At 43.5% G+C, this 19613-nt stretch overlaps 1 protein-coding gene across 2 annotated transcripts in view; it reads right to left on the bottom strand.

Annotated features, from left to right (window-relative positions):
* Nucleotides 1-1462: 1462 nt before the first annotated feature.
* ELAPOR1 (endosome-lysosome associated apoptosis and autophagy regulator 1) overlaps nt 1463-19613 on the bottom strand; it is an 850357-nt gene continuing 832206 nt past the window's right edge. For both annotated transcript variants that reach the window (XM_085643413.1, XM_085643411.1), the window contains one exon: nt 1463-9884. In XM_085643413.1, the coding sequence (XP_085499539.1) occupies nt 9816-9884 (69 nt within the window). In that variant the 3' untranslated portion in view covers nt 1463-9815. The remainder of the gene's footprint in view (nt 9885-19613) is intronic.

A 19613-nucleotide genomic window follows, 5' to 3' on the forward strand; every position in this document is an offset into this window, starting at 1 on the left:
CTGGCTCTAACCTACGGCGTTTGGAAGTGTGTGCTGAAGAATGATGCTGGTGTCCTGCTGATTTAGCTTGATTTACCTCACCAGCAGTCACTTGGTGATTGCTTGGGAGTGGAGCAGACATTGTTAAAATGTTTGGAGATCAATTTTATTGTTAATTTGTTATGCAAACACATCTAAGAGAGATAGCTTTTTTGTGTAGTATTTATTTATTGATTAATGAATGATAGGGATATACAACATACAGAATCATCATCCTTCCAACAGATATAATAACCGAATATAACATAATGTGGATGACTAATACATTCCAATAACAATAAAGGATAGTGGGTTTATGAGATAGAAATTGGGAGGGGAGGGTGGGGAGGGAGGGAAATGGGGGGAAGCGGGCATCTGCCTGAGATGAGGGAGGGAAGGACGCTAGCATAATGATGTGAGGCTGGGTCATCTTTGAATTTGTGTCTATTTATATGCAGTGGTAGAGATCTACCTTTAGAGAAGGGAGGGTTTATATTGGTAATGGAAGGTGGTCAGGTTTCAGATGCGCTGAGTTGTGTAAAGTCACAGCTAACAGGTAAGAATGTTCAAAGGATATAAGTCACGACCACCCACCGTTGCAAGTCGCGTAGACAACAGTCCACACGTATAACAAACAAAGAGGTGAATATCCTGAGCAATAAACGTCCAAAAGTTTTTGAGAACAGTCCACAATTGTAGTTGTCACAGAAATCTTCTTCTGTTCTTTATTTTCATTTAATGCAATTCAACAGAGGTGTAGATTCTAGCCATTCTTTCCAACACGTGTTTCAACTATTTGGGGTAAACCATAGACTTCTTCACGGCAGATTTAAAAAAACAAATACATCAAGTCCGAGATAGTAGTACCGAAGGTGCAATATCTACAAGAATTGCTCCAAATATGCTGGAGAAAAACAACAAAACCGCAATTGTATATCGCAAGAGTAAGCAGGCGTCACTAATAAGGCGTTAAGCTCTCAATAATGAGCCACGGGCAACAGCATGAAGTCTGGTCTTAATGTCTATCTGCGGGGAGAGTGGCAGACGGTGGGGTTGGGAGACTGGCTGTCGGTGGGGGAGTTATGGGTCACGCTATTCCCTCCACCCTGACTGAAAGCCCCCCTTTTATTGCATTGCCTACAACAGTATCCATAGTACTCCTTTTTCTTCTTCTTGCTTCAGCCAATCAGGATGAGGAGGGAATTTCTATCGGCATAAAATATGATCAGTACCTCAAAATACATTGGTATTCACTGTGGCATGCATGACTGCTTAATGTAGATGGCAATGCAAAGCATACTGTACAGGTTTGCCCCACTAAGGCAATCGAAATGAAATATCTGACCACAGTTTTCAAAAAGTGCCACAGCCACAACACTAAAAAAACTAAAAAGCACACACATATTCTTGACATTGGGAATGAACAGGACACAACTCATAATGCCGACCAAAAAGTATATTTTATTTAATCAAAAAGTAAGCAGAACCCACTTTCCATTACAAACTATGTTTTCTTAGCAAATTGTGTAAAAATCATTTGGCAAAATTCATGTTCATGTTGTTCCCCCTCATCTGACTAGAAAAAAAGTGTATCACAATTTAAATTTTTATACTACTACAGCTTTATCTTCAATGTACACGTGTAAAAATGAAATGAAACACATTATTTCAAACATTTTGTGCAGTTCCTAAATAACACTGCTTCACATAAATACAACACTTTCTGTACACTCAATGCAACAATGCTAGCGCAAATGATTGCGACAACTTTACCAATTTGTATCAGTCTGTAGAGTGGTGTTAAAGACGTTACATGTTCTTTCATAAATCACAATATTTGCTCTTCCTAAAATATAGGATTGCTCTTGATTTCTGAGGGGAAGAGGGGATGGAAAACGAATGAGAGAGAGGGAGGGACACCATGCCATATTGCTGGTAATGACCTCAACAGTTCGTCTTCGCACATCTCTATATAGGTTAAAGCCCCCACCCCTCATAATGCTCTCTGTTGTCCTCGCGGTGGGAGAAAAGTTTGCTTTGGGCAAAGTCACATTGGGCAGGTAGTGTGTTTGGTACTTAGACATCTCAATAGAGCATCCTTCAGTTGTAGTTTAACCAGAAAATGAGGCAACGCAATTAAAACAAGCATTGGCATAGCCAATAGGTCTCGCTTTTGGGACCTTATAAGTATTTAGTTATGCAGCACAATATCCTTGGTGCAACAACATTAACTGTTGCATGGTTAAACACTTGTAAGGCCCCAAAGGCGAGACCTATTGGCTATGCCAATGCTTGTTTAGGACTTGCGCCCTGACTGAATGTGCTATCCAATAGCTTTTGCCAACCAGACGATTAGTCTCCACATATTGCTCATGACGGTGAGGTACTGTACAACAGCATTGATTTGGTGTTCTATTGCCACAGCATTCCAGTTAGTGCGCAAGATATGAATCAGTGTGTGGTATAGAAGGAATTGACCCCTGCGATCTTACCAGCTCATCAAAGGCCAGCAATTGCCATTCTGCAGTGTGTAATTCCTTTTCTTAACTAAAGACTTGCATATTCACAGTACTTTCTGTTACAGGCTCTGACGCCTGCTATAAATCTATGTCTGTCACTATTCCCCAGTGCACCAGTCAAGATTCAAATCGGGGACCCTTCAGGTAGACACATTGAGATCTTAAGTGAATGTATTAACCAACGGTGCTTTTAAAGCAGAACGGCGTTGTAAAAAAAGGATGCCTTGCATTGAAATGCACGCCCAATTTAACTATAAAAAGGTAGATTAGGCGGATTAGATGATAACTTTAAAGAATAAGGGACTGGTTTAAACTATTTCATGTCGTTTGGGAATATTTACTTGTTTTCACCGGAACCTTAAGCAGTTATATCAGTGTGTGTGACACATAAGGGTCATTACTTTGAGCAATGCCTGTCACATTTCAATACAGGCTTCGAGCAGGGAAGCTCTCCCTTAGAAGCTCTCAGGTAGTCTACAAACAGTTTCATGTGGAAACAGTCTGATCACCACGCTCACCCTTCCCAATCTCACCATGGAGACAAAACCTTCTGACAAAACCTCCCTTAAAAAACTGTCCAGGCAAGGCAGTGGTGAGTTCGCTACTGTGCAATTTGACTAACGATCAACAAACAAACACCGCCTTTGGCAGCGATGAAAATCAAGCCTTCATTCAATTCTTACAATGAAGCAGGCACGGAGGCTCACATATTCATGGTTTGGGAAACTATTCCTTCTGAAGCAAAAATTCGCCCGCTTGGCATTTTAGCAAAAGACAAAATGCCTAGAGAAAACACAAATAATACACTACACAATACACATTCCATAACTGTAAAAATATTTGAAACTATTCGGTGGATTACTTTTCGCCAATACCCACATCAGAGTGGGACAAAGCACATGCTCTTTCAGAACGCTGTCAGCAGCTCGGTGCTTGTATTGTGCCCCCCGGCTTCCTAAATGGTAATGAAGCCCAGTCTGTGGCGGGTGAAGAGGGGACAGACTGCCAGTCCTGCTACCCGCTTGGAAGACGGAACAGGGCTCCGTGTAAGTGAAGGTTTGGTGGGGTAGCAAGTCACACTCACCGGCGGGCCAGCCCTGTTGAATTGTGTTGTGAGAGGACGGCCAGCCCTGTTGAGTTGTGTTGTGAGAGCACAGCAGAAGCGTTAATGACACAAGCGACCCAACAGTGGCAGCAGAGTGACAGAGCCGTGTTGAAAGGAGGAGGGCGCAGGAGGCGACACGCTCGTGGCGCAAAGTACAGACCGAGTGGCTCGCGGCAACAGAAGTCTGTTTATCTCACCGGCCCTGTTCCCACTGATTATAGATAACTTACTGTCAAAGTCAACCAGTGGAGTCAGGGAGCCAGTCAACGGAAGGAAGCCGGGTAGTGGAACAAAAGTTAATTGAGGTGTGCGCACGCACGCAACGGTATAGAACAAGACAAGCCCGGCTTCGAAAGTGGTGCGCACGCGAGCGCCCGCCGCGGCGAAAGTGATAACACGGCGTTTGCACATATGTTTCCCATTAACGCGAGACGCGGTGGGGGAGGGGTGGAGGAGCGTTGAAGGCGAGCAGCGCGCTGTAAGGCTTAATGAGCACGCGTAACCGCAAGCTTGAGGCCAGCAAGAGCGTGTGGTAGCACTTTGAAAACCCACTTACTAAATGTCTCGCAGAGAAGTGCATGCGCTGGCTCAGGCGAGACCTAAAAGGGCTGAGAAAGATCAACTTCTATCCAGCAGACACTTTCTTCCTTTGATTTTCCCCACCCCCTAGTATATATGTGATGTCATAATACACTGACGAAGCAGCACGAGCTGGGCGATTTTAATACTTCTATTTTTTTGGTACCAGCACTAAAACATTGTGTGGGATATTGCATCCTTCTGTATTGATAACTTGCTTCTTTATTCACAGTGCGGTTTCATAGAACCATCCTTCCTGCTCTGTGACATCAGGCAACTCTGCAAAGCAGGGCTCCTTTACCAAGATGGCACCGCCCTGTGGTGTGGATCGGCTTAATTTACCTCTTCGGGTGGAAGTGAATGTCCTGTGGTCACTGGATCCTCAACTGAAGTGAGATGCATAGTAGTACTAAGAACTAAACAAATACTTGATATGTTGCTGATTGTTATATCTGATCTACTCGTACCCTGATATTGAACATCTCAGGATGGCACATACTGAAAGACTCACATTAACATATACGTCTCCATTTGGCTCATTATGAAAGTCTGAGCTAAATCCAGATTGCATGGTCAAATTCTAGACCCTGACCCTTAATTTGCAGATACTTTTTCAAAATCTAATCTGAGCCAAGATAGAAAACCCCAGCCAATATACATAGGATCTAGCATAAACAGGTAGAAATACACAATCCAGGCAGACAACAATCACAGTGGGGTCTCTTCTGGTATTAAAAGCTGTGCAGTGTAGGTGGTCATGATCTGCTGAGTAAGAGCTTTGTCCTCCTTTCTTCACTAGTTAAATGAACTATGCAAAAACACTAACTGGGAGCAGAGACATTACCATATCCAGGCTTTGGAGAGGATAGTGCAACAGAAACACAACTGGCTGTAGACTGGGGATCAGGGGGTTCAAGTCTGGTTCTCGGTGTCAGGGATCAAGGGACCCTTTTGCTGGAAGTAGGAAAGGACAAAAATGTAAAACAATAATGTGGTGAGAAATATGACAGTATGCATGTCCATACTGTGGATAATGCGTAACTCAATGCCTGCATCCATATCTGACTTAGCATGCCCATGTCTCACCACCCAAATCCATTTTTCAGTTTCTTCAGTCTCTCATCAACCAGCCACAATGTAGCTACCAAAATATGCAAATGTTCTCAAGTTCAACGTGATGCTAAGTGAGGTATAGGGACAGTGTTTGCCAGAAGTCTTAGTAACGACAGGAATTGAGTTACCAAAATGCAATGGGAGTCCAAGTATCCACTATTAAATTGTAATTTAAATATGATTATCAGATGCGGCACACCCATTGTTTCAGCTGGTGCAAACCCATATTAAAACAGCCAGAATGCACTGATCTGTCAAATAAAAGACCAGGACCAGAAAGTTGGAGTTCCTCTGACAGCATTTCTAATAGAATACCTACCAGTTCTTTAATCTTTATAAATACAAACCTGTACTGTCGCTCTTTCTTTCAGTAGGAGGTGGACAAAAAGCCTAACACAAACTGAGAGCGTTGATCCAGAAAAAAAGTAATAAATGAGAAAAGCAGTTACTTAACCATACTTCAATAAGGTAATCAAAATGTACATGAGATATCATTATGAAGCACAGCTGTGTTTGGTGATTTGTTACGGATGTCTCAAATCCTGACATCACGGTCAACATCTTGAAATTTAGAACGGGGACAATGTTTTTCCAAATGGGTTCACACAATTCCACTTAAAATGTAATTGACATAGGCTGTTTTCAAGAGACAGGGAAAAGCCTAGAAAAGAAGTAGCGGATATGATTTTAGAGTACCCAAAAAGGGGTGGTACCTCCTGCTCAAGTGAACAGATAGCTCTGTTCTGATTGTGGCATGGAAGAGACTAGGAAAGAAATTTAGACCCAGCATCTAACACCATTCCATTGTGTTGAACCTGGAGTGTACCCTGATTTGAAAGCTTATTGTGAGGTAGATTGGGGTAAAATTAAAAGAAGTCAGCTATCAATTATTTCTTTTTTTCAAAAAGGCATTTTTAAATTTTGCTTAGAATGTGCTGCTTCTCGGCTGATTCGATCTTTCATTCCTAGTGCAATAGGGACATTGACTTTGTTGGAGCAGAACTGTGATATTTCAGTGAAGAGAAGTGGCAAAAAGCGGATTATGCCACACCATAACTTTTGGGAAAGTAGATTAAAAAATCAATTCAAAAGGTGGGAGAACATTTAGGGGACACCCAGCCAGGCTTGCATTTTAAAAGAGCACACCTCTGTGTGAAATATGATACCGCACTGGACAGCCCCACTGCACACAGACAAAGTGGAGTCCTAAAATTGTGAAACATCAGAAGCTGTACTTGGAAGTGATTGTGGTTGTAACCTCATGAGGGTAATATCAAGTGGGAGATGATGCGCATGTGCTGATATGCCTCCCACCATTTGAGGGAGAGTTGTCTTTTGGGCAATTCGGAGATTTTTCGGAATACCTAGAGTACCTAAAAGGGCATTAGAGCTATGGCATTCACATATCAGGAAAATCTGATGCAGACATGTATACATTTATACTGCTTTACTGAGTGATTCTGCCTTGGTATTTTCCAAATATGTTTGATCCACCCATCCACTAACCCACAAAGAGTCTAGGGTATTAATGGTTTATATAGTAAGTTTCACCCCTTATGCATATTAAAAAGCTAAACTAAACTAAACTAAACTAATTCTGTACAATGCAACACACTCTGCAGGAAAGTTAGGAAAGGAATACATTTATAATATGTGGATATCAAACCAGCCACATACTATGTAACTTATAAAGAGAGTTTTTATTTTCACTTAAATACTGCTGATGAGGGTAAAACAACTGAAATAACAAGCTTAAATAAATTATGGCCAGTGGGTGAATAAATAGAAAACAATTTAAAAAGAATAACCCAAAAAGAAACCAACACGTTTCAGAATGTGATAAAGAGAGATTGGTATACAAAAAGTGCAGAGGCAAAATGTAGAAGAATAGTGTTTAAAATGGAAGGCATTTTAGGTGAATCCAAATACTGTGTATTTGTCAATAGTCTAATTTCATACAGCATCTATATATCTACAGGTATCAAATGTTTGACTAATTTACAGTAGTCTTCCTCTGTAGGGGATATAGCCCCTAGTTTTTCAGGAACTATCTAATGAAACAGATAGCCCAAACTCTTTGAGTATTTCCAAACACTTCTGGAAATTTGCAAGCATTCTGGGTAGTCTGGTTGAACAGACATTTATAGAGAATGTGAGAGTCATATCCTCCTAGATCTGAAAGAAGGCTCAGTGTGAACTGTTGAGGAAGAATTGAAATGTAGGAACACAAACGAACATGAACGTTATGTATCCTGCAACACTCTTGACAATGAAGAGGTGTTTGTCTAGAACTGTACTTGTAGAAATTGTCTGTAATTTTAGGCCTCATGATCCTAGTCTACATCATTGTTGATTTCTCTTTGGCTTAACCTAATTTAATACACTTTGTGTTATCTATCCACTATCCAGAATCACCTCATTTTGTTTCGTTGCAAATATTTGTGTCTGAACCACATCAGCAGTATTGAAATTAAAATACAATTATTATTCTATTAAACTATAAATTCACTGGCTGATATGAGTTGCGTAAGACATTAAAAAGGTCATTTAGTGACTGACGCCACAATAGGTTTCACAATCCAACCAGAATTTACCAAACAATGAGATAGTCCAGAACCATTTTTGTTGGTGACATAAGATTGGAGATGTGTTCAAGCTTTTTATAGTTAACTGGTAGCCTGTTTAATGCATCCCATTCCCCATCTTCGTTTAAGAAAGTAAGTATCCTTTTTACTCTAGTTGTCTATGAAATGATTGGTTGCATTAAATAGGGAAAAATTATGAAGGAATCTTTTTGGTAGAGGAATTTCTAATCGCCCTCATTTCAAACTTTATTCAAAGTATTTTACATGTCTTGCAATCTGATATTTTGAATACTCTAATACTTTAATGCTCTTTTACTACTCACTCTTAAAATACTCTGTGAGTATTAAAAGACTATTGGAGCATTATTACTCTAGTATTAGATTATTGGTATTTGAGTATTACAGCAACGAGTACATCGTAAAGCACTCATATGTAATTCAGCATTAATACGAGTATAAACAGTACTATGAAGCATGGTAACGATCATGTTATAGCCTTACCACCACCACGCCACTTAATATTATTACTGGTGGACCTACCTGAAGGTGCAACCCAAACTGTTTTTCCCTTGCAAATACTCAAACTTGCAAAGCCTAAGGCGAAAGTGCACTAGATATAGGTAATCTCACATCTACATTAATAACCACAATAATTTCTAATACACTCGTATGGAAAATATGAAAACGCAGTGGCATCTACATTGTAATCATAGTGGCTGACATATGTAAACACAATATGTGATAGTTACAAGTCGTGAGGTTATAGTTTTTATTCTCTGGGGCTAATGTAAGCAAAGGTATCATGCCTTATAATTACTAGAACACACTTGTGACTAGTTAGAATAAAAAAAACTTTTGTTCCTCACAATAAACTCTGTGTAGTCACTTGCAGACCACCAACTTATCACACAAACTATTGACACAAAGAACTACTACACAAACACTAGTACAGATTTAGCACTGATTAAAACATGGTTGTTCCTCTCTCCTACTTTACCACACTCTACTTCATTCCTCTTGTGAGCAGAAGGCTACTGATTGCTGTTTCTACTTAGCTCCATCTAGTCAGGATGTCATGTTTCCAGTTCTGGAGTTTCATAACGCAATCTGGGAGTTATAGTCTTGCTAACTGGATTGACACACCTTATAAAAATGACTTGCACCAGGAATGCTGAACACTGAAATAATGGTGACCTGATAACATAAGTGCATAGTGGCAAACCCAAGTCTGAGACTGAATTCTTGCGGCATAGCCTCAATTCAAATCAGATGCTGTTATAAAAGCAACAATAATTGTTGGTCATGACAGTGTGAGGCAAATGTCAGTACATATACTTTTGCAACTCGAAAGTTCTGCTTCTAGTTACTGAGGAGGCAGCAGTAACAAAAAGAGCACAATGTTCAATTCTGTTAAGGCTTTAGAGGAATAGTAGAGAGGCCGAACAACAAATAAGGTTTGCACTCCAAGGGTGCACAGATCCTTACACTTTCTTCTACAACACTTTACTGCTGCTAAGAGAATGATTGTGCACACAAACTACCATATACTTTCGTATCTTCATCAACACACGGTCAAGCTAGATCAGAAAAAGGAAACATTGCACTACTTCTTGGTAAAAATGGATCACTGTATTTGATAGAATCACTAGTATTGCCATATTTGGTGTAAAAAAAGAAATAAATACATCAAGAGGAAAAATCTCTGATGAGAGGTTTGTCCATTAAAGCCACATAATTCACTTTCAAAGCAGCAGTGATGGAGCAAAATCCCAGCCATAGTGGAATGACTGCCGCAGGAAAGGTGTCGAAGATTTGGCTGAATGTGAAGGGCGCCGCATGTATCTGCAGCAAGGCTCTCTCCGAAGTCTAACAATGGGTTTGGCGATAAGTGAAGGTTCAGAGATCCATGTCTGTGATTGCAGAGGAACTCTTCAAAGGAACTGAATCAAAGCCATCTGATGTCCTCTGAAAAGAAAGGCCAACAACACACAGTCAATACTGATTGACACATATCATTGACATTCAGAGTTGCAAAGACTCTGATATGAAAAGCGATCAGACCTTGAACTGCACAGAAAATAGTTAAAATTCCAGTCTCCCTAAACGCTGTAAAATATTACCATCGTCATTTTTCATTTTCTGAGTAGAATCAGGCAATTAAAAAGAAACAGTCATTGACATAAGGTGCTTGAAGTTTGCAGGGCCTGGACATGATGGACAGGGTAAATCTCCCAGATCAGTAGTTGTTGAGCCACTACCCACATGATCTTCACTACAACAGATTGTGCATACCCAGAGATCCAGCAATGAGAACAAAACACATACGCTTTAGAGAACTCGTCCCGGATGACCCATTGCAACAGCTCTTTCCACACCTCAGTTTTGAGAGTAATAGACAAGTATTTGACAGTGAAAGTCCACTCTTACAATAAGCATCAACCTTTCTCCGTATGAATAACATGTGGAAATTGGTGCTACAGCACAGTTTTCTGCAATGTCAACGTGTAATCCCTTTGCTTTGACTGGGTAACATCTGGGGAATCTGACCCAAATAAACCATGCAGTGTAGCACACCAAGGAATGCTGGGTGCTGTAGTGCAGCACGTCTTGTTAGTTACAGGAGTACACAGCTCGACTGGGACTCATGATCCAGTCGTGAGGAGTCCCTAGTGGTGATGGTACATACCTTGATCTCTTTCCTGAAACTCCGACCAACATCAGGCATAGAGTGGTTACCAAGACACCAGCTTTCCAACACGGGACTTTAATGTCACAAATCATTAATAGGTGTGTTTTTCGATTGATGCAATCCACGATGAAAGCTCGCAGATTGTGCTGATCTGTTACATAAAAGTCCATGGCTGCAAACATGGTTTTCCTGTCACATGGGGACATTTGGTCACCCTTATCAGTAAGGCTGATTTGCAGCTTAGGGAAGACAGGGCTGTGGCCTGCTTGGGGTGCTGAGATATTTTCTGCGAAGAAATGTATGCTCATTTCCTTTTATTTGATGGTATTTAATTCATGCTTTTACCAAAGTGCTGTGCAGATAATTTAACACAAAAGACTACAATCCTAGAGAAGACGCTAAAAGAAAGAACATTAGACTCTAAGTAGGAGTAACATAAGAAAAGAGTGTTGTGAAGAGCTGCATGGATAGGAACAGTGAGAGGTATCTACTCTTTTGTAGCCAGTAATAAACATTGGCAACGTTAATTGCTCTAGCTTTGCCAATGAGGTGCAAGTATTGACAAAGACAATGGCGGTGGGCATCCATCTTGATTGTTATGTTTTTAAACGTCTACACTGGTCGTTAGGATGCATGATGAGGCAATGTGACAGCCATCACAGTACAGAAAATAAGGTTCTAAGATGCCTGAACATGATTTGGTCACCTTCTAAGATGGCCACCATATGGCTTCTAGGCACAACATAGAGGTCATCCTGAAAGTGTAATTTATCTCTTTCCAAGATGGACAAATATATTGTCTATTTCCAAGATGGCCACCAACCACGTAGCTTCTATTTGCAACATGGCAGCCATCTTGCAAGTTTGCAAGTAACTAAAATAACATTACAAGATGGATGTGCGTACCTAAGTTGCCCCCACGTTGTATTTACACAAAATTTGGCATCCATTTTGGAAATATGGAAGATAATATTCCAAGATTCCCGGCTGCCACAATTGACTTTGCTAATGCCGGTGTGATTGTACAATGATTGGCAAAACGAATAGCAGCAGAAGTGTACGTTGGGCAGCGGGTAGGGAGTGAGAGGCAGGGAAGGAGAGAAATAGGTGTGGAAGGGAAAAAACACCAAGCAACAGCAGTGCTTAGTGTTGGCATTGGTGGGAGAAAGCAATGGAGGGAGTGAGGGAGTAGGGGACAGACGATGACCTGGTTGCTGAGGAGTGGGGATAGAGAGGGATGTAGAGGGGAGAGGGAAAGAGACAAAGCACATAAAAGAGAAAGAGAGAGAGAGGCAGCCACTGGACCCTCATATTAATATTTGATACCGTCTAAAGGAAACAGGCAGTAGGCAGGATTGGTGGGTCGAGAGATTGCTTTCCAAACATAAGCTTAGTTCATGGTAAAACCTCATTCACCTCTAAATAGGTTCAGCATGCAGGCTAAAATGAAAAACCTGCAGTGCCCTTTGACACAAACTTCAACCAATTTGTTTAATTTACAGACGGTTATTGAAACTGCTCCTGCATGATCATCTTTAAAAATAGTGTGATGTGGGGGACAGTCATAATGGTGCATGAGTCACTACAATGTCTTCATTAGTAAAATGCAAATTTTAGTTGTCAACTCTTTTTTTGAAGTGGGTATCTCTCTAACAAAAATGATATTGAAGAACTTTTTATCCTACCCAAAACACTCAATACCTGACTGCATTTTTAGATAACCAGTGGTTGTGGGACGAATAGTATACATAGTGACATAAATCCTTGTAAACACTGCCTCAGACTGGGTGCACCAGAAGAGGCTGTAAAGAGTACTGGCCCCAGACAAGTGAAAAGACTTCAGGAGGAAAAGCTGTGCGATGAGCGCTACCTGCGGTCATGTAACGCCACCAAGTTCAGGAAGAGATCACTGACTGCTCCCCCTTTGGCGAGAGGACGCCACCACAGGAGGAGGAACCAGGTGCACAAGGCACCAGCAGTAGGCGCAGTTGAAGTAAAGGACGGAGGGCGCAAAGTCCGAAGCGAGCCAAAGACTGCACTGGAGAAGCTGACAGCAAGGGCTGGAGCCCAAGAGTGATTACCCTGTAAGGAGGAGGGCCCATGCGGTTACAGGATGTGACAGACCCTGCAAAATCTGCTTGAGTGGAGGCAGAAGAGACTGCTACATCGGCATAGCCTTGAGGTGCAAGGAGGCCATCCACAAGTGAAGAAGAGACCTGTTAGAGGTCGTCAAAGAGACCTACGAGAAGTCGGTGGAGAGACCTGTGAAAGGTCAAAGAGACCTGTGAGAGGTCGAAGAGAGGCCTGTGAGAGTTCGGTAACATGTGAGAGGTCCTCAGAGACCTGTGAAAGGCTGGTTTACATTGACCAAAACACTGAGTTTTTAAATTAGGCAATAAATATCAGTGTTTACAAGGTTCAAAATATTTACAAAAAATTATACACTTGATGTACTATATTTTAACATGTTTTATTGTTCTTTCATAATTATTCTTTAATAATCAAATAAAGATGATAATGATGATGATTACCTCCCACATCAGAGCCTTTTCCATTCTTCTGGAATGACCCAAGAAGCTGAAGACCTGGTTTTTCAGTTAACCAAACTACCATTTCCAGGGGTAGGCATACATACCTGCTCAGTGCCAGGATACCCTCGCTGGTGATAGTTTGCTTAACAAATAAACATAACTTAACATAACACAACATAACACTGCCAACAAATGTCTCTCTAGGGACAAACCCAAACAAGTTAACAGAGATTGGCTTACGAGTGAATAACACTGTCCAAGTGACTGTTTCAGCTGACAAAAACATACAGTGCCAGTTGTGAGACCTTAGAAAACACAACCAGAGGCACACCTGCAGGCCTTTCCACTGTGGCAAGATTTTTCAGCTGCCGGAACCAAGAGATATGAACACAGTGCTAAGTTCACACATCTATTTCAAGTCTTGCACTAAGTGAGATAAGTAAATGACAGAGTTTGCAAACACAGGGTCTGCTTTATAGTTTAGCAGTTTTACCTATGTCCACCAGGGCAGTGGAGGACATTACATCTGCCACCCTGATGGACGAGGACCGTCCTATTTAGAGATCATTGCTGGGCCAGCGGTGATTTCTGTGCATTCACAGCTACCACTGCCACAGCTTATTTTTATCTGTTTGTGACCACCAGAGTGACAGACAGAAAAAATGTCATCAGATCATCCACTCTAAACAGGGTGTGTCACCTGATGCCTTTACTCTGACGGCCCCTACTCCATCAGCCTTTTGTAGTAAGTTTTCTGACGCAAGTGTCGGAAGCGCCACCGTCAGCAAAAAAACACTCTACCGACTCATAGCTGAACAGATGACTGAAGGTTTGACAGACAGGGGCTCCATCACATTTATGACTGAGTACCCTGTCCTCCAAACTCAAAATTTGGGCCCAAATACCAAGTAGGTGCCTTTTGTTTACTGATCATGAGGATCATACTAGGAGGGAAGAGAACTGAAGCCAGCCGTGCACAGATTAAGACTCCCATAAGACTACTTCGACAAAGAGCTTCAAAACTTTGCTAGCATAAACCTATGTCTGCTAGGCCTAGTCACCTCAGTAGGCTTCAGCATCTCGCCTGTTATTGGCAGAGACCTGCACACCTCAACCAGCTCTGGAACTCCCAGAGAGCTACTAGAATGAGGCAAGCTTTTCTCATCATTAAATAGATGATTATGTAGTAGCTGGTCATAGTGAGCCCAGGCACTATCCATATGCAGCCAACTAAAGAACAGACATACTGGATATTGTACTTCTGAAGAACCTCTCTCTCTCTCTCTCTCTCTCTCTCTCTATATATATATATATATATATATATATATATATATATATTTTCACTGAAAAAAACATAGGTTTCAGGTACGTTATAGTTAGGAATTAGCATTTAAAAAACCTTAGCAATTCACTGAAAAAACCATAGGTTTCAGGGGCGTTATAGTTAGCTGGACTTTTCACTCGTACAAAACCATTGAAATTCCCCCGTTATAGTTAGTTCAGCCAACTATAACTTGCGCCCCCGCAATGCACTGCTGATGACGTCACATATTACATCACTCATGACATGGTCAGTGACATCACTCATGACATCACTGATGACATCACTGATGACATCACTGATGACATCATCCAGTGAATGTGTGTTTTTCTGAAAATTACATATGTTTTATATATGTTTATCTCTATGTATATGCTGTGACCTTACCTGTCGCTGTTCTCTTCTCCCCGCGCAGCCGATCAAGGCGCTGCTGCGGGTCACAGAAGGATTGCCGCCATTCCCGGAAAGCCTGAGCCCAGGCCACGCCCATTGCCGCTAGGCCACACCCCCTCCTTCTATATTAACCGCGCCTCCCTCCTTGCGCGTATTAGATGGAAACTGACTCCTGAGGCGGATGCCGGGAGTTTCGCTCTTTTAAACTGTACCTCTGCTTTTAACGCTCCTGTGACCTTACCTCTCGCTGTTCTCTTCTCCCCGCGCAGCCGATCAAGGGGCTGCTGCGGGTCGCAGAAGGATTGCCGCCAATCCCGGAAAGCCTGAGCCCAGGCCACGCCCATTGCCGCTAGGCCACGCCCTCTGCTTTCCTCTTAAATGATGTGCCTTCCCCGGCCGCGCAGCGGACGCGAGCAGCGGGCGCGCCGACGGCACGCCGAAGGCGCGCCAAAGGCAAGCCCGCCTGCGCCCGTCCGCGCTTGGCCGGGTCCAGGGGCCCTCCACTCTGTCCGCCCCTTTACCTACTCACCTGACCAGCTCCTGGCATGCCATGCTGACTGGTCCATCGGCCCTTACACTCTCGCCCGGATTAACTCCCTTGAAATCGCCCAGCCTGATCGCGCCAAGTTCTTACGCCCGCATCCTAGCTTTCGCAAGGAGGCGTCATGCCCTGCCCCTCTTCTTTCCCGCTCTAAGCACCCTGATAGCCTTTCCCCTGCGGCTTCAATCTCTCTCCTTAACACTCGATCCGCGGTCAAGCACCAATTAGAGCTCTTTGACCTTCTTGATCCCAACCTGAGATTCTGTTCCTCACGGAAACTTGGTACACTGCCACTTCCCTCCCCGATATTCTTACTTCCCTCCCGGATCCCTACTACATCCTCCGCGCCGACCGCTCTGAGGGGAAGACTGGCGGCGGAGTGGCAATGATAGTACGCTCTAATCTACAATTCCAGCCCCTTTCCTACCACCCCATTCCCTCGATCGACTTTTTGGTTGCACGCTCCACGAATCTTGCATTTCCACTTACTTTTCTACTCCTTTACCGCCCCCCTCAACCCATGCCTCGCTTTATTCCAGTGATACAGGACTTACTGGCTACTCTGGTGGTTAACAACTCCGCGGTCCTTCTGTTGGGTGACTTCAACTTCTGGCCGGGTGACCCACGTGAAGACACCATGTCCAAAGATTTTTCTGACACCCTCCATTGTCTCAACTTTACCCCTCAAATTTTTTCCCCTACCCATGCTCAGGGGCACACCCTTGACCAAGTTTGGTCCGCCAATCTGTCAATCTCTCTGCCTACTTTATCCCCCTGTGTCTGGTCCGATCACTTCCTGATTACCTTTTCCATACCATTGGGGTAGATCAACGCTCCCCCTCTTCCTAAAAATATCTACGCTCGCAACTGGAATAGGGTGGATCTGACCGCTTTAGGCCATTCCTTAGCCTCCTCTGCCCCTACCTTGACAGATTTTTCTCCCAATAGGCAGGTAGCCATTATCGATAACTGGCTCTCAGAGGCCTGCAACCATGTTGCGCCTCTTAGACTGGTCAGAACGCACCGCTCTCATGATGCCAACATATGGTTTTCTAATGCTTTAAAAGACCAGAAGTTGGAACTCCGGCAGGCTGAACGCCAGTGGCGCCGCAGATACTGCCCTGACCTTAAAATCCTCTACTTGACGCTACTTAGGGCCTATAAAAAAGCCATACTCACCGCCAAGCTTGAACACTTTTCCCGGAAAATTCATCAGGTAGCCAACAAATCCAAGGAGATATTTGCGATCGTCCGCGAGCTTGCTGCCTCCGACAGAGTCGCATCTAGACCCATTCCTTCCCAATCCCTCTGTAACTCCCTCAATGACTTTTTTATTGAGAAGATTGCCACCATCAAGCAGAACATTCCCAGGGCACCTCCCCTGTTCTCTTGTCCTCCTTTACCCCCGCCCCCCTCCTCTCTCGACCAATTTCCCTTGATTTCAGAAGAGGCCTTTTGTACTCTCCTGGGAAAAGTCATAACTGGCTCCCCCGCTGATGTTTGCCCGGCACATATCTTAAGGGAGATCTTCTCCCATTGTCCAGCCCCCCCTATTACCCTGCTTAACACATCTATTACTTCAGGAATTGTACTTGATGTTTTCAAAGCAGCCGCGGTAATTCCTATCATAAAAAAAAACGGGGCCGATCCTACTGCCCCCTCCAACTTTAGACCTATTTCGCTCCTCCCACTCCTGGGCAAGATCCTGGAGAGCCATATCACCTCCTCACTCTCCACCTACATTGAGGGCCATCATCTCCTGGCGGACTACCAGGCCGGCTTTCGGCCTGCACATTCTACGGAATCTGTCGTCCTCTCAGTGGTTGATGAGCTCAGACGCAGTGCTGACACCAACTCCCCCCAGGCCTTAGTCCTTCTCGATCTTTCTGCCGCCTTTGACACGGTCGACCACTCCATCCTCCTCGACCGTGTCAGGGGCGCTGGCTTACGGGGGTCGGCCTTGACCTGGCTTACCTCCTTTTTAGCAGGCCGTACTCAGGCGGTTCATCTGGGAGGCTTTCTTGCACCCTCCCGCTCTGTTTCTTGCGGGGTACCCCAAGGCTCCTCCCTCTCTCCCCTCTTATTCAATCTCTACATACACCCCCTCATTGCTGCTCTTCAGGATATTGAGGTCACGGCGTTCAACTACGCTGATGACCTCCAGCTCATTTTCAATCTCTCCTCCTCTCCTGATTCAGTTTCCACGGTCCACTCCACACTTACTTTTATTTATAACTGGATGAACCTCAATCAATTAAAATTGAATCCCGATAAGACGGAGCTGGTTCTCATTGGTGGTCCCTCCAATCCCTGGTCCCCTGCTTTCTGGCCTTCCATCCTTGGCTCCCCGCCGTCTCCCTCTGCCTCTGTTAAAACTCTGGGCTTCAAAGTCAGCCAGGACCTCTCTCTGCGTCCCCAGATAAGCTCGACAGTCTCCTCCTGCTTTCTGGCTTTAAGAACCATCCGGAAAGTCTCGCGCTTCTTCACGGTCGAAGCACTTAAACTCATTGTCTTGGCTATGATCCTATCTCGCCTAGATTATGGCAACACCCTGTATGTGGGCATCCCTGCCTACGAGAGCCGTAGCCTGCAGCTTATCCAAAATCAAGCGGCACGCCTCATTTATAGACACCCCAAATCTAGTCATACCACCCCCTTGCTTAAGGCTCTTCACTGGCTCCCCATCAGGGAGCGCTCGCTTTTCAAGATGGGCTGCTTGATCTTCATGTCTCTAGCTGGCACTGCCCCTGCATTCATTAGATCTAAGATCAATGTATATGTTCCTGCCAGAAACCTTCGCTCCTCCACTCAACTCCTTCTCCTTGTCCCCCGATTTTGCAAGAAGAAATCGGGTGGCTCCAGGTTTTCGATACTTGCCCCCCTCTTCTGGAACACTCTTCCCCTGGCAATTAGATCTACTCCCTCCTATTTGAACTTTCGAGTAGCTCTGAAAACTCATCTTTTCTCCTCCGCTTATTCGTCTTAAATTCTTCCCCTCTTCCTTCTCCAAGCGCCAAGAAACCGTTTGGTAGTAGAGCGCTATACAAATCCCTTTCAACTTCAACTTCAACTTCATCTCAAGGTCGATGGAAGAATAAATGGGTATATAATTGTCTAAATGGATGATTTGTTTTTGAAAAATTGATTGTATAACTGACTGATTAAGTGTATCTTAGTGAATACATGGCTTAGTGAGTAATGTTTAAATATGTAAATATCTGTATCAGTCTCACACTTTGTGTATAAGTGGCTGCATGGGTTGGTGAGTAGCTACATGAGTGGCTATATAGGTTATTAGTTGGTTTTTTGAGTATCAGTATGAGTGTCTGAGTGTCTGTATTGTTCGGTGGGGGGTATTACGTAGTGCATAGGTGCATGAATGAGTGACTCACTGTTTGTATGTGTTGAAGACAGCATGTGTGCAGGACTGTATGGGTGGATGAGTGTGTGCATGGGTGTGTTAGTGAGTGAATGACTGTCTCAATAGTGTCTTTATGAGTAACTACATATGTTTTAAACTAGTATATGTGACTATTGGTGTATATAAGTGAGTATATGTGAGAGATTGAAAGAGTTCCTGTATGAATAAGTGTGTGTTTCATTAAGTGATTGTTTAAAAGACTAAGTATGTGTAAGTTTCTGTAGAAGTAAGTGTGGCGGTGTGTGTATAACTGTATATGCAAGTAAATGGATGTTTGATTCTTTATTAGCATGAGTGACTATGTGTGTGAGTAACTCTATGGATGAGTGGCGTTGTGTAACAGGATGTATAGGTGTATGAGTACATATGATGAGTGAGTACATGTATGAGTGACTGTATAGGACTGTTGGTGAATGAGTGGATGTGTATGTGGATCTTAGAATTACTGAATAGTGTCACGGTGGCTGGGGGTCCTCTCCTCAGGATGGCGCTGATGCTCTATAGGGGTCCACCTCTCATCTGTCCCCAGTCCGGACTACGTGTTATACACACGGACTTGGAAGACAGGTGAGCGAGGGAAGGAAAGGGAGGAACAGCAGGGAAAGGAACCTGAAAAGACACAAACACACAATGAGCACGACTGTATCTTTATCCCCGTATTTGTTTTGCTACTCAATCCCCTCTCATCCTCCTCTTACCTGCACCTCCTCTAACCACACGGAAGGAAGGCGCGGACCCAGGACACTACCTGCTATCCGGTTAATGGGAGTCACTGGCCAGCGGGTGGTAGTCTGGAAC

This window comes from Triturus cristatus, chromosome 1_1 (assembly GCF_964204655.1).
Source record: "Triturus cristatus chromosome 1_1, aTriCri1.1, whole genome shotgun sequence".
Classification (NCBI taxonomy): Eukaryota; Metazoa; Chordata; class Amphibia; order Caudata; family Salamandridae; genus Triturus; species Triturus cristatus.